A 12184-nucleotide genomic window follows, 5' to 3' on the forward strand; every position below is an offset into this window, starting at 1 on the left:
GTGTGGCCCAAGGCGTGGGGCTTTTCTGAGGACAGCAGGAGAAGGTCAGCAGGCCAGCCCCGAGCAACCGAGGTCTGGGGTTTGGCAGGGGATTGTTCGAAACAGGGAAGCAGGATCTCTGTTTAACGCTATCTTCTCTTCTTCGCTTTCAGATGAAACTCACAGGAAAGGAAGGACGCAGCCCTGGACATTCCCGTACTGTGCTGCTGTGGGGATGCTCCACCATGTCCTGCAACCCTGCTCGGAGGGTGGGCTCAGCCCCGGCACATGGACCATAGCTCTGCAAGTGGCACTGCCACAGAAGGGAGCTCCGCCAGGCTCCAAGGAACGAGACAGAGCCGTCCGCGCTTGAGAAATGTAACTGCCTTCACAACCACCGCTGCTTTGACACCCCTCTTTGCTGCGAGGGTCTAGTTCCTCTGTGCAACCCCTCTGCCGTGCCCTCCCCCCCCAGCCACCCGCCATGCCGGAGCTGGCAGAGCTGAGCACCCCCCGCACGCCCGCGGATGCTGACCACATCCAGAGGAACATCCTGGAGGAGCACGTGGAGCTCTGGTGGTTCCAGGACCCCAAGAGGTCCATCCTGTGCTACGGGGTGGCTGTGGTGTTGATCCTGGCCTGCGGGATCGGGGGCATCATCCTGCTGTACAGCACCAGCAGCCGGTCTGGGGAGTGGCGGCTGGCGGTGGGCACCACGCTCTGCCTCCTGGCCCTGCTCGTGCTGCTGAAGCAGCTGCTGAGCTCCGCGATCCAGGACATGAACTGCATCCGCAGCCGGGATCAGATTGAGCTCCTGAAGAGCGGGGGCTTATCGGACTGCCTGGTGCTGCTGCTCAGTGCCCTGGTGCTGCTGGTCTGCGGGGTGGTGCTCACCATCCTCTCCACCACCACCATGCAGCTCAGCCCGGCGCGGCCGCTGGCCAGCATGTTCACCAGCGGGATTGTCCTCCTGGTCGCCGGCAGCGTCATCCTCCTCTGCCTGCTGCTCTACCTGCTCTGCACCTCCTGCTGCCAGGCTGCCCCGCGGGGCCTGGAGACGGGCGAGATCCGGGTCTTCACCATCTCCGGCCGCCTCGCTGCCAACAGGCGCCTTCCTCCCACCTCCAGCATGGCCAACCTCATCTGACCCGCAGCCACTCCATCTGCTCCAGGACACTCCTGCGTGAGGCTCGCTGGATACGGCCCCTCTCAGGGCTTGTGCTGGCCTTTCCCAAAGGAAGGGCGCGATTTGTGCCTTGGATTTCCTTCAGAGATGACTGGCATTTGCTGCACCTGGGCTAACAGCGTGGCAGGGACTTTGGGTTGCCTGGACAGGCTTTGTGATCCGGAGCTTTACGAGCACAGCGCTGGCCTGTTCTGCTTTCTATCTCAGCAAAGCTGCCTGTGACAGCTGCTCCCCACCCCGCCGGCTGCGTCCCGCTGTCACAGAGTCAGGTGAGCCTGTCCCGCACCTCGGGGGACCCCAGGACATGGCTCCTGCTGTTCCCTGGGCCATGCTGCTCCTGGCAGGAGAGGCTGCGACCGCTGGTGGTGTAATCCCAGCCTCTGAGAGAGCTCTTGTGGGGGGGATTTGTGGGGGAGTCTGTGTGCCAGAGCCCCTGAAATGCCACTTGTTTCTGCAGTGTCAAGTTCTTTCCCACTATTCCCTTGCTGCAGCCCCACCATCTCAGGTCTGGGGCTGCTCAGCACAGAGAGCTGCTGCTCTGCCAGGGAGGCGAGAGGTGTCCGACCTCAGCAACCCCAGCAGAGACACCCTGAGTGCTGCGGCTCACCCAGTCCCCTCCAGGGTGCAGAGTTTTGTGCGCGGCAGGGCATCTGCTCCACTACCACCTGGGCTTTACCCTGAGCTTTTCTGGTTTTGTCTGTGAGGTATCTACCACTGGGGTGCCTTTCCTAGGGGCAGGCTAACAGCTCACCCTCAGAAACTCTTCCTGTGAATTGAGGCTAACCTACCTGTCAACATTTTTATTTCTTCCATGGACCCATGAACCATTTCACTGCTTCTGCCCTTTCCATCCAAACTTCTTAGCCAAGCTGTTCCCCTGCAACCCTCTCTTTTTCTCTCCACTTTCCTGTCTACTCCCATCTCCCCTGACCTGAGCTGCTCTGCCCTAGCCATTATTTTTGATCTTTGTTTTCCAAGTTCCCCCTGAGAACTAGGCTCTCTGTAATAGAACAAGATCGAACTTTTTCTTTTTGGTGTCTGGTAGCGAATTTATTTTGAAGAGGATGATAGCTTGTTCCCTTAGTGACAGCATGAATCACTGCCCGTATTACACCTGGAAGCAGTGTTGGAGGTTCGGCACCCGTGAGCTCCACCAGGTATAGCTGGACAAGGAGGACTTCATCCCTGTGCAGCTCCAGACCACACCGTCCCTGATGCACTCAGATTACACAAGGGCACTTCTGTCTTCATCTGCCCTTACTCCATTCCTTCCCCCTGAAGCCTGGGATTGTTTTTCCCAAAGTATGGGAACATTGTCTTGTTTTTTCTTTTCTGGATCTCTGCTTCTTCTATATTTTTTTCTCTGCCATTTTCATATCATCCATACGTCTTATTAAACTGATGTTTTCTCCCCTCTCTGCATCACTTCCCTTATGCGCCCAAGAACTGAGACTGTGCTACTAAGCTCAGGTCCTTCTGTGCTAAATGTTCTGCGTTTGTGTAGCAAAGAGCAGTCCTTCCCCACAGGGCTGTTTAGCCCCAGGTTCAGCAGGGACGGCTGTGTGCACGCATGGAGGGACAGCCGCAGCTGGACAGAAGTTTTGCACTTCCCGCAGCTGCTGCTGTGCACGTCTGTGCGGCTGCATGTGCAGTGACACCGAGCTGCACCGGCTCTGCCTGCAGCAGTGCTTTTTCAGTTGCTCCCAGCTTCCCCACCCTGCACGCGTGGACAGGTCGCAGGGACCTGCGTGCCAGCTGTTTTGCACACCTGGGCACTTCTGTGAAGGTGCATGTCTGTGCCCAGCTTGCAGCTCTGTGCTGCCCGCCTGTCAATGTGAATCCTTCCCTCCGTAGCCCCTTCAAAATGTGCCCCAATGCACATGAACTGTGCCAGGAAAGGATGCCTGGGGACCACGGCCCAGCCCAAGGAAGAAACAGATAAGAACAGGCTGGCTGTGCAGAGGGAGGTTTGGGTATCAGGCTGCCCAGATGGACGGGCTGCACGGAGCCTGTCACTGACTCACCTCCTGCAGCAGCATTACTGTTTTGTTCCTTTCTCATTTCCTGTGTTGTGCATGGAAAAACATAATAAAGTGTTCCAGAAGTTGGCTGTGCCGAAGGCTGGTGCTTCACCGTGGGCTCTTCTCCAGAGCAGGAGATTGCAGGGCTGTGCAGATCTGACCTCTGCTTGGGGCGGGAATCACGACAGCCTGGGGTCCATCCGTCGGCTGTGGTTTCAGCTCATCAGCTAGCAGGGCAATGCTGACACACTCCCCCACATGCCTGTACTTATCTCCTGGTACGTGACTCCCACTTCCCGATGCCCATACATCTCCCTCTGCTCAAGGACCTCGCCACAACAGGTCCCCCTTAGCACTGCTCCATGAGCCTAAGACCCGGCCGTGCCCCTGGCAGGAGCTCACGGAAGCAGGCAGAGCCACCTGAACGTGACGGTGCGGGCTGGGTTGTTTACAGAGAAGCTGCTTTGCCCCGCGGTGGGGCTCAGCCTCGAGCCTAGCGGTGGCAGCTGCTGCCTCCGGGGAGCCTGGAACCAGTCTGGCTGCATACCTGCTGCTGCTCACATCCGCCAGCCTGAACCTCCGTCCTCTGGGCAGCTCCCAGGGATGACCCCTGTACGAGAAGGCTCCTCCTTTCCTGCTCTGACCCTCTTGTGTCCCCAGCTCTGCAGGCCACATGCATTTTTCCCCAGCACAGGCGAGCTGCCAGGTGCCTGCCCCCGGCACTGGAGCTGCCTGGGGGTGGTGGAGAGGTGCTGGCCACCCCACATGTCGGGAAAGCATCCGCGCTGGGCGGTTAAAGAATAAACAGGTGGGCATCCGAGCAGGGTCAAAGTAGACAAGTAACTAACCACTCGGTACTGAGGGATGAGAGTGAAGTCCTGAGATTAAAAAAAAAACAAAAACAAAAAAAAACCAGCAAGCAGTTGTGTGTTTAATCTCCTTTAAGACATCGCTGAGACCAAAAGTAAACTACTGCATCTGGCACGAGTTCTTATTGTAAAAAGCATATTGAAAATCTCAGAAAATCGCCTCCTAAGGATAAATGAAATGTATTTTCCCAGCCCTCAGATTTAAGTTTCCTCTTCTATGTTACATGAAATATGTTGTGAATTTCCCCAAATCACAGCATATAGTGTATCTTCGGAGTGAGGGGCAGAGGTAGTAAAGGGCTCCTAAGGTGAGCCCAGAAGGCGAAACACAAGGCAGTGACTGCAAAACTAAAGGCAGGATGAGTTCAGTTCAGAGCTGTGGCATTTAAGAGAGAAAACTGAGGGACCACTAAAACAAGCCACCAGGTTTTGCATCTCCTCGTGGTTTCAGACAAGACTTTCCCTCCCCGGAAGATGCTTTAAGTTACCACCCTGCATCAGACACCTGATCTGGTAGTGCCCTTTGTTTTACATTCTCTGACGTGTGTTATCTGCTTCTGTATACACTGTGCTGTATAAATACCTTAATATGTGCCAAAGGAGAAGATGGTTTACAACAAAATGGAGGTCTGGAGGGCACAGGGGACTCAGCAGCGTGGCAGGGCTGTGAGGAAGGCATTCCCTGTGACCAAGCACCCTCAGAGCAGGGCGGAGGTTCCCCAGCTTTTAGGGACAGCAAGGACTGGGCTGCGTCATCTCATCACAGAGACGACAGGAATGCAAAAATTATAACATTTGCATAATTCATGGTTAGAGATATGCAATCAGTCCCGTGAGATGGGGCCATTTTGCCCCAGCGCACGTGCCTGCCTGGCACCACAGCCTTTCCAGGTGCCTTTATAGCACATCTTGCTGCAGAGGGAGGAGAGAAAATAGAGAAGGAAGACAGCAGGAAACAATTCTGGAGAAACGTACGCAGGAACCCTGCACCGACGCACAAGGACGGTGTGTACGAGATCACGTAACAGGTTTGTTTGCACAAGAACACAAGTTACGCTGTGAATCTCTTCTCTCAGGGCACAAAGTGCACAGCAACGCCTGAGCAAACCCGAGGCAGCACCCGCGTCCCAGCCCGGGCAGAGTCTGCATTGGGGCCGAGCACCATGGGCCGGGGTCCCTGGTGAGAGTCTTGCAGTTCCTGGCTTTCCTGCTCCATCCTCGTGGGATGCCTCACAGTACTGCACGGCCCTGCTGGAGAAGGGGGGATCCAGCCCCGAGGGAGGAAGAGTGGGGAGATAGCAGGGGTCTTGCTGCCGCCAGGAGGGGTTGCTGGGGTCGGAGGGAGATTTTTTACAGTGGTTGCTTGATCAAGGACATCTGGAAAGGCACCTGTCACCCACCAGTGCCAGCCTGCCAGAGCCCTAACAAGCAGCTTACATGGGATGGGGACGCCTGGCAACTGGGACCTTGCTTTGTTTCCCATTTTTCCTAATTACTTTCATGCTTTAACCTGTAGACACCAAAGACTCTGGTTGCTTAGTGTCTCGCTGTCTGGGCGTTAATACAGCTGGAGGGAGCGGCAGAGGGCAGGAGGGGACTGCCCAGGCCGGCAGGCAGCTGCGGAGCTGGTTCCTGGGGCACCTGGCCCCGGTGCCGCACATGGTGCTGGAAGTGGTCCCTGCTGACAGAGCAGCCTTCCCGCACGAGGAGAGGACACTCCTGCCATCCGCAGTGAGGACACGGGATCCTTCCAGCTCTCCCTAGCTGTTCAGCATCACTTTCCCTGTTTTACCACCCAGTGAGCTGATCAAACGCACGTGCTGCTGGCAGCATCGGCATGAGCACCACATGGCTGCGGGAGGAATGAACGTGATGCCAGCACACAGAGAGGCTCAGACCCAGCTTCCTGACAGCAACAAGTCATGTCAGAGGACGGGGAGCTGCAGAGGTGGCTGCTGGCAGGCCCAGCAGCACCACTCCATGGGACATGCCGGCATCCCAGCTCTGTGTGCCCCACGGAGCTCCGCGAGTGGGACAGGAGCCGTGCTGGCACACACACAGGCCGACACGGGAAGTGTTTGCAATCTAAGCAGTGAGCTGGCTGACAAAACACTCCGGCATCTGAGCCAAATGTATAGGCCAGCTCCTGGCATGGTTTCACGCAGACGGCTCCAGGAGGCCGCTGATAAAAAGGCTGGACGCGTTTTGCAGCTGGATGCGTGCTGGTACGGCGCTCTTCAGCTGGCGCTGCAAGGCAAGCGGCCGCGGGCAGTACAGGCAGTAAGCGGGCAGGTGCAGGGGGATCATGGGCACTGTACTGAGAGCACAGCAGATTTTACAGGTCAGGAAACCCTCACATATCACGCCTGGTACAGACGTGAGTGTTTGAACTGTTGCCCCAGAGAAATGACTCAATGTCTGCACCAGGTATGGAGTTCTGTGAAAGGGAATATAAAAAGATATTGCTAAAACTACTCAAGTTTAGTCAGACAATTAACAAGTTTAGTCAGATAATTAACAATTAAGCATCTGTTACAGCCCTAAACCTTCCTCCTGTGGGCTGGTAAAGGTTTACTGAATACACAATGATGCTTCAACTGTTTGACCTGTGGCAAACAGTGCAGTGACACACACTGTCCCTGCCACAGGAGAGGGAAACCCAGGTGAGTAACTCTCCTTTGCCAGAGACCCAGCAAAGCCAACAGCAGTGCTGGCGTGATGCTTCCCCCGTGCCAGGAGGGGTCTGGAGGCCCTGCCAGGCTGCCCCACACCCCTGGTCAGCTATGGAGCCACAGGGAGAGCTCCAGAAAACCATCACAGGCAGAGGCAGTGTTGAATCATTCTTTAATCACATTTTAATCCTCCTCATCCAGCTGCGACCAGCACGGTCCTGCTCCTCCTCAGCACCCGAGCAGGACTGGGAGGGCAGCAGTGCGCCTGGTGTCTCCAAACCGCTGCAGCCCCCCTGGCATCACACTGGGGCACAGGGACCCCTTCTCCCCACTCCTTCCCTCCTGCTCCCCTCCACATGGCAACAAAAGCCAAGGGCGAGTGGAAAAGGCAGGAAGGAGATGGGGGCATGGGGATGGAGAGGGGCTGCAGCCTCAGATGGAGAGGTGTGACTCCCTCTCCTCCTCCTCCTCCTCCTCCTCCTGCATCTGCTCGCTGGGCTGGATGTAGTTGTCCTCGATGAAGCCGTCGTCATCCTCAGCTTGCAGGCCAGTGACACTGGGTATGGGGTGGCTCTCGCCGTCACCCCAGCCTGAGGAGCCCCTGTCCCAGCCCAGGCCCTCCTCCAAGGGGTTGCCTCCTATCGAGCTGGTTTCAGGCAGCGGCCGGTGGTGGTAGCTGACAAAGTTCTTGTGGCAGAGCTTGCACTTGGCGACCAGCGCCACCAGGATGGAGATGCTGATGGCTGTCACCAGGAAGCCCACGAGGTATGGCCAGCTCCTTCCTCCCTTCCCCACAGGCACCGTGGTGGCTGCAGCAGAGGACAGGCACGTCAGGGCACCGCGGGCCAGGCTGCAGCACCGCAGGCTGCAGGAGGGAGCGGGGAGTCTCCACCATGGGGAGGTCACCCGTGGGGGTGGGCAGGAGGGAGCTGGTTCTTACTGACACAACTTACTGTCATTGTGGGTGGCTGTGGTCAGCTGCCCCGGGCTGACATCCCGAGGAAACCGCTGCTTTTTTTGGCAGCCCAGGTCCTGGGAGTCCAGAGCTGCGATGTCCTGTCCCCACAGCTCTGGGGGTGATGCGCAGGTGACCTGCATGGCTGGGAGACACACAGGCCAAGGTGAGACGGGGGGTCCTCACCTGTTCCCTCCCCAGTTCAGGGAAAGTGCTTGATGGGATGCCTCACGAGGTGCTCCTGGCACTGCCCTCCAGCCTTGCTGGTCCTCAGCTAGGTGTAAGGCACAACCAGAGTTAAAAATCCCTAGCCATGGAGCTGCCAGCAGTGCTGTGCAAGTGTGTGTCCATGATTAGCAGGCTCTACTTAACTGGGCAGTGCCAAATTCATGGATACTGACAGAAACCCCACGGTCATAGGGCTGTTCTTGCCTGGGAGCTGAGCTCAGGGGGTTGAAGCCTGATCCTGCTCCTCAGGAGGAGATGCTGAATGCTCAGCAGCTTGTGAAAATCTGGTCACTTCATGCAGATACATATATATATATTTAGGAGCTGAACTGTATGTGCTGCTCATTTCCCAGAAAAATGGATTAATTACAGCTCACTGACTATTTTCCTTCTGCCTGTCATTCCTAGAAATCTTTGATACTGTCTGTACCCGCAAGTGAGGAACTGACACTTTATGTCTCAGTTCAGTGTCCCTCAGCAGGGAGGTGAAAAATCCCTGGGCAGCAGCTTCAGAGCCTGCAGAGGGGCTGGAGCAAAAGGATCAAACTCCCACACGCAGGATTCCTCCTGTCTGAAACCTCTCCTGACACCCGTCCCCCGACTCACCTTGTCTGTGCTTTAGCCACTGCTGCAAGGGGTGAGCAGCACAGTCACAGACCCAGGGGTTCCCGTCCAGCTGGACCTCAGGGACAGCCTCCATCAGCTGCAGCGTCAAAGCATCCACGGACAGCAGCTCATTGCTCCGCAGGTCCAGGTGGAGAAGACCTCTCAGCGGCAGGAAGAATGGGACCTCCAGCTCTTGCAGACTGTTGTTTCTTAGGAGCAGCGTGTGCAAGCTTTCCAAGCCCTTGAAAGTGTCTGTGTGGAGATGGGTGATGCTGCAGCTGCTCACGTCCAGCAGCCGTAGTGCCCCCAGGTTGGAGAAGACAGCGGGGCTCAGTGTGAGCAGCGCATTGCCGGAGAGGTTGAGGGAGTGCAGGGAAGGGAAATACATTAAAAGTGTCCCGTGACGAGGCATAACCAAGCTGTTGAAGGAGAGGTCCAAGCCAGTGATATTTCTTGGAAGGGAGCTCGGAGCGTACAGAAGATTCTTCCCATTGCAGTTGGCCCATCCCTGGGGAAAGAGCTGCTGTCTGAGATGGGCTCTCCGAACTGGGGAGGATCTCTGGACTGAGACTGCCCAGAAGTTCAGATGTCTTAATTAATTACCCTTTCAGAGCTTAGCAAAGCAAAGACACAAACGGGTGCAAAAATACATAAGCTACCAGCTTGATGTGAGCCAGGATAAGCAGAGATAGAAACCAGCCCATCCCCATTCCTGGTGCAGTTGCTACCTGGGGTCACCTTGCAGCAGGCGCCAGATCCTCACCTCCAGCCCCCTGTGGGGAGCTCCCCACTGGGCAGAAAGCAAGAGAAGGCAGGCAGCAGCTGCTGCAGGGGCATCGCTGCTCCATTGCCCACACACGCTCATGACAAGGACCAGTGCATCTGCCACGCTGCTGTGATCACCTGGTGGTGCTGTGCCTGCAGGGCCTTTGCTTTATGTCATTATTTTTTTTTATGTAAAGCCACAAATCTGGCATTATGTCAGGGTTCTCAGCAGCTCTACCTCGCAGATCTTTGTGCCTCCCCGCAGCACCAGCAGCAGCCCCCTCCCAGCTCTGCAGCCCATGCCAGGAGCAGCTCCTCAGGCCCCGTGCGGGGATACAGCACCCACACCTCCAGCCCTGCCTGCTTCTGTAGCCACATGGTAAATAGTGGCCTAGTCCACATTGCCTGCATCTCTACTAGAGAATAAAACAGACTGGAGGCCACTCTCTGTCCCAGAAGGCCAGCAGTCCATGCTGGATAGATCCATCAACCCAAGCGGATGGATTTCCTTTTCCCTCCAAAAAATGATGTGGTCAAATTCAAGCTGGTTTGGGGAGCAGCCCCAGCACACGTTACTCCTGCCTGGGCATTACCAGGGACATGGCTTGCTGGCTGGGAGGGAAGCTGCCAGAGATATAACACTGCCAAGGCACTGCTGTTATTTACTATCAGAGCCGCACGTGGGTGTCCCATGCTGGACACTTGCTGTAGCCCTTGGTCCCAGGTTTCCAGTCAGGCTGCTCTCCAGCTAGCAGGCTTTTCCATTCCTCCACCTCCCGCATGGCCACCCCTCCTTCCATCCTCCCGTTCTCCCAAATCTCCTGCCAGGCCCTTCTGTCCCCACTTGCCAGAGACATGGGTGGGCACTTACAAACCCAGGCTGACAAGGACTGGATGGTGCCGGGGCTGAGCCGCGGTGGCACCGCACAGGCACAGTGCTGAGCTCGCACAGCGCAGGCTTGGGGCTGCTGGGGACAAGGGTCCTGCTTTGAGAGCTCCCTATCTGCCATGCTGCAGCCTCAGTCAGTCCCTGCGTCACCGCACACGGGAGCAGGGACCAAGGGGCTCCCAGGAGGTGACACACACCCCGTACAGACCAGATTTGGGCTGGGAGCCTCTCGGGGTCATGCCTGCTGCTGCATGGCTGCTCAGGGGCGGTCGCGGTGCTGCAGCTGAGCAATCCCCAGAGCCAGCAACACGGCAGCCCGGGCAAGTCCCCGCCAGCCCTGGCATGCTCCAACAACCAGCAGGGACAAGGCCACCCCGAGCCCACCCCCAAGCCCCCGTCCCCTACCTGGAGGTCAAGGCTGCAGGGGTGTCCCGCCACCGCCGCTGCCCAGGCGCAGAGCAGGCCGCAGACACCGAGCAGGCCAGCAGGAGCCATTTGGCTCCAGGAAGCTGCCGGGCAGAAAAACAAGTTTGAGGGTGGGTGGCGGAGCCGACCGTGCCGGTGAGGCGCGGTGGTGACGGGGGACGCCCACCCCCGGCCAGGCCACAGCCACCACGACGCCCCACGGTGCCGCTCACCCGGGGCCAGCCCGGCGGCCGCGCTTGCTGCCGCGGGCCGTGAGGCACAGGGCAAGGTGGTGGCGCAGGTTATACATTAACCACCACGCCTCGCCGCCCCAGGGGCTGCTCTGGGGAGAGGCAGGCTCCTGGCCGGGTGGCTGTGACAGAGCAGGAGGTGGGCATGGAGGTGGCACCTCAGGAGGGTCGCGCTCAGGGGAGCAGCTTGAGGACGGCTGACCCTGGGGCTGCCTGCCAGCCGTGCCCTGGAGTCAGCGAAAACCAGGGAAATGATCCTCAGGGAAAGTGTTTCCCAGCCACCTGTCCTTGATCTCGCCAATGTGGGGTAAATGCAACACAGACGGGCACCCTGCCTCCTCCTGCTCTGCCGATGCAATGGGCAGGCTGGGGATGCCAGTGGCACCGTCATGCAGCAGCACCATCACACAGAGGCATCGTCATGCAGCAGCATCGTCACGCAGCAGCCCCAATGCTGGCGGCAGCCGTGAACCTGGCCTTGCAGGGTGTCTCCAGGGCCTGCTGTGCACAGAAAACAGAGCAAACCGCCAGAAAGGCAGGGCTAGGAAATGCTGCTGAGGCGGCCTGTAGGTGGACTCGCAGGGTGTTTGCGTTTCCTATCAGGAAACGTATCAGCGCATTATGGTTTCTGGCATGCAGTGCCTTGGATTAGAACATGCAAATGATAACAGAAAGGGGTATTTTTGTCACTATTTTTTTTTAGTACATTATGATTCAGCAAAAATGTTCAAGTCTGTGAATCCAATACAAACCAAGGTGCGGTGGAACCACCCTGTGGTCCTATGGCTCTGTGTTAGAGGAGAGCAAGTGTGGTGGGCACGGCTGCACCAGGCTTGCTGGTTCCTTGTCTGGAGCTGCAGAGTCCTTGCTGAGTGTCCCCACGAAACCTCCCAGAGAGGTCTCCTACCCTGCCTCCGACCCAGGGCATTTGTGCAGATACAAACCTCTTCTCCAGAAAAAATGCAAGGGGATAAATAAGATTGGGTTCGATCCCTTGGTGGATCCCTGAGATGTGTTCATCGCCTGGTGTGAGAGCTGATGGCTAAATGGATCTAACTCCCCAAAAGACTAGAGCAATGCCTGGTCTTAGTCCCTTCCTGCAGTAAGTGGAGCCGTGCCTTGCTCCCTGGAGGAGCGCGCTGCAAGGCCCGTGTTTGCAGTGTCCCCACAAAGTGTGCTTGTTCCACGTCAATAATCCCTTCATCACAGTGGTTCCTCATGTCAGACAACGTTTCACAAAGTGCTTCATAGATTATTGTTCTGCCTGCATGGCCACGCTGCTGTGACCGCAGAGCGTGCTGCCTGTCTCCAACACAGATAAGCACAAGGTGGCACAATGGCAATCACAGTCCTGAGCG

General features: G+C 57.1%; 2 protein-coding genes across 2 annotated transcripts; one reads left to right on the forward strand and one right to left on the reverse strand.

Moving 5' to 3' along the window:
- Nucleotides 1-264: 264 nt before the first annotated feature.
- TMEM125 (transmembrane protein 125) lies at nt 265-1708 on the forward strand. Its single transcript, XM_035537787.1, has one exon. It carries the CDS (start codon nt 464-466, stop codon nt 1124-1126), a length of 663 nt encoding a protein of 220 aa, XP_035393680.1. The 5' UTR covers nt 265-463; the 3' UTR covers nt 1127-1708.
- Nucleotides 1709-6882: 5174 nt separating this feature from the next.
- C8H1orf210 (chromosome 8 C1orf210 homolog) lies at nt 6883-10850 on the reverse strand. Its single transcript, XM_035537767.1, has 5 exons — nt 10809-10850; nt 10576-10679; nt 8517-9024; nt 7681-7827; nt 6883-7536 (listed from the first exon to the last, which is right to left on the reverse strand). The coding sequence occupies exons 2-5, from the start codon at nt 10663-10665 to the stop codon at nt 7160-7162; spliced, it is 1122 nt and encodes a 373-aa protein (XP_035393660.1). The 5' UTR covers nt 10666-10679; nt 10809-10850; the 3' UTR covers nt 6883-7159.
- Nucleotides 10851-12184: the final 1334 nt, after the last annotated feature.

This window comes from Cygnus atratus, chromosome 8 (assembly GCF_013377495.2).
Source record: "Cygnus atratus isolate AKBS03 ecotype Queensland, Australia chromosome 8, CAtr_DNAZoo_HiC_assembly, whole genome shotgun sequence".
In the NCBI taxonomy this organism is placed as follows: domain Eukaryota; kingdom Metazoa; phylum Chordata; class Aves; order Anseriformes; family Anatidae; genus Cygnus; species Cygnus atratus.

Coding starts and splice junctions, on each gene's coding strand:
- TMEM125 (XM_035537787.1), top strand. CDS start 464: ATGCCGGAGCTGGCAGAGCTGAGCACCCCCCGCACGCCCGCGGATGCT.
- C8H1orf210 (XM_035537767.1), bottom strand. CDS start 10,665: ATGGCTCCTGCTGGCCTGCTCGGTGTCTGCGGCCTGCTCTGCGCCTGG. Junction 7,828..8,516: donor GTGGCTAAAGCACAGACAAG/GTGAGTCGGGGG, acceptor TGTGTCTCCCAG/CCATGCAGGTCACCTGCGCA. Junction 7,537..7,680: donor CACAGCCACCCACAATGACA/GTAAGTTGTGTC, acceptor CCTCTGCTGCAG/CCACCACGGTGCCTGTGGGG.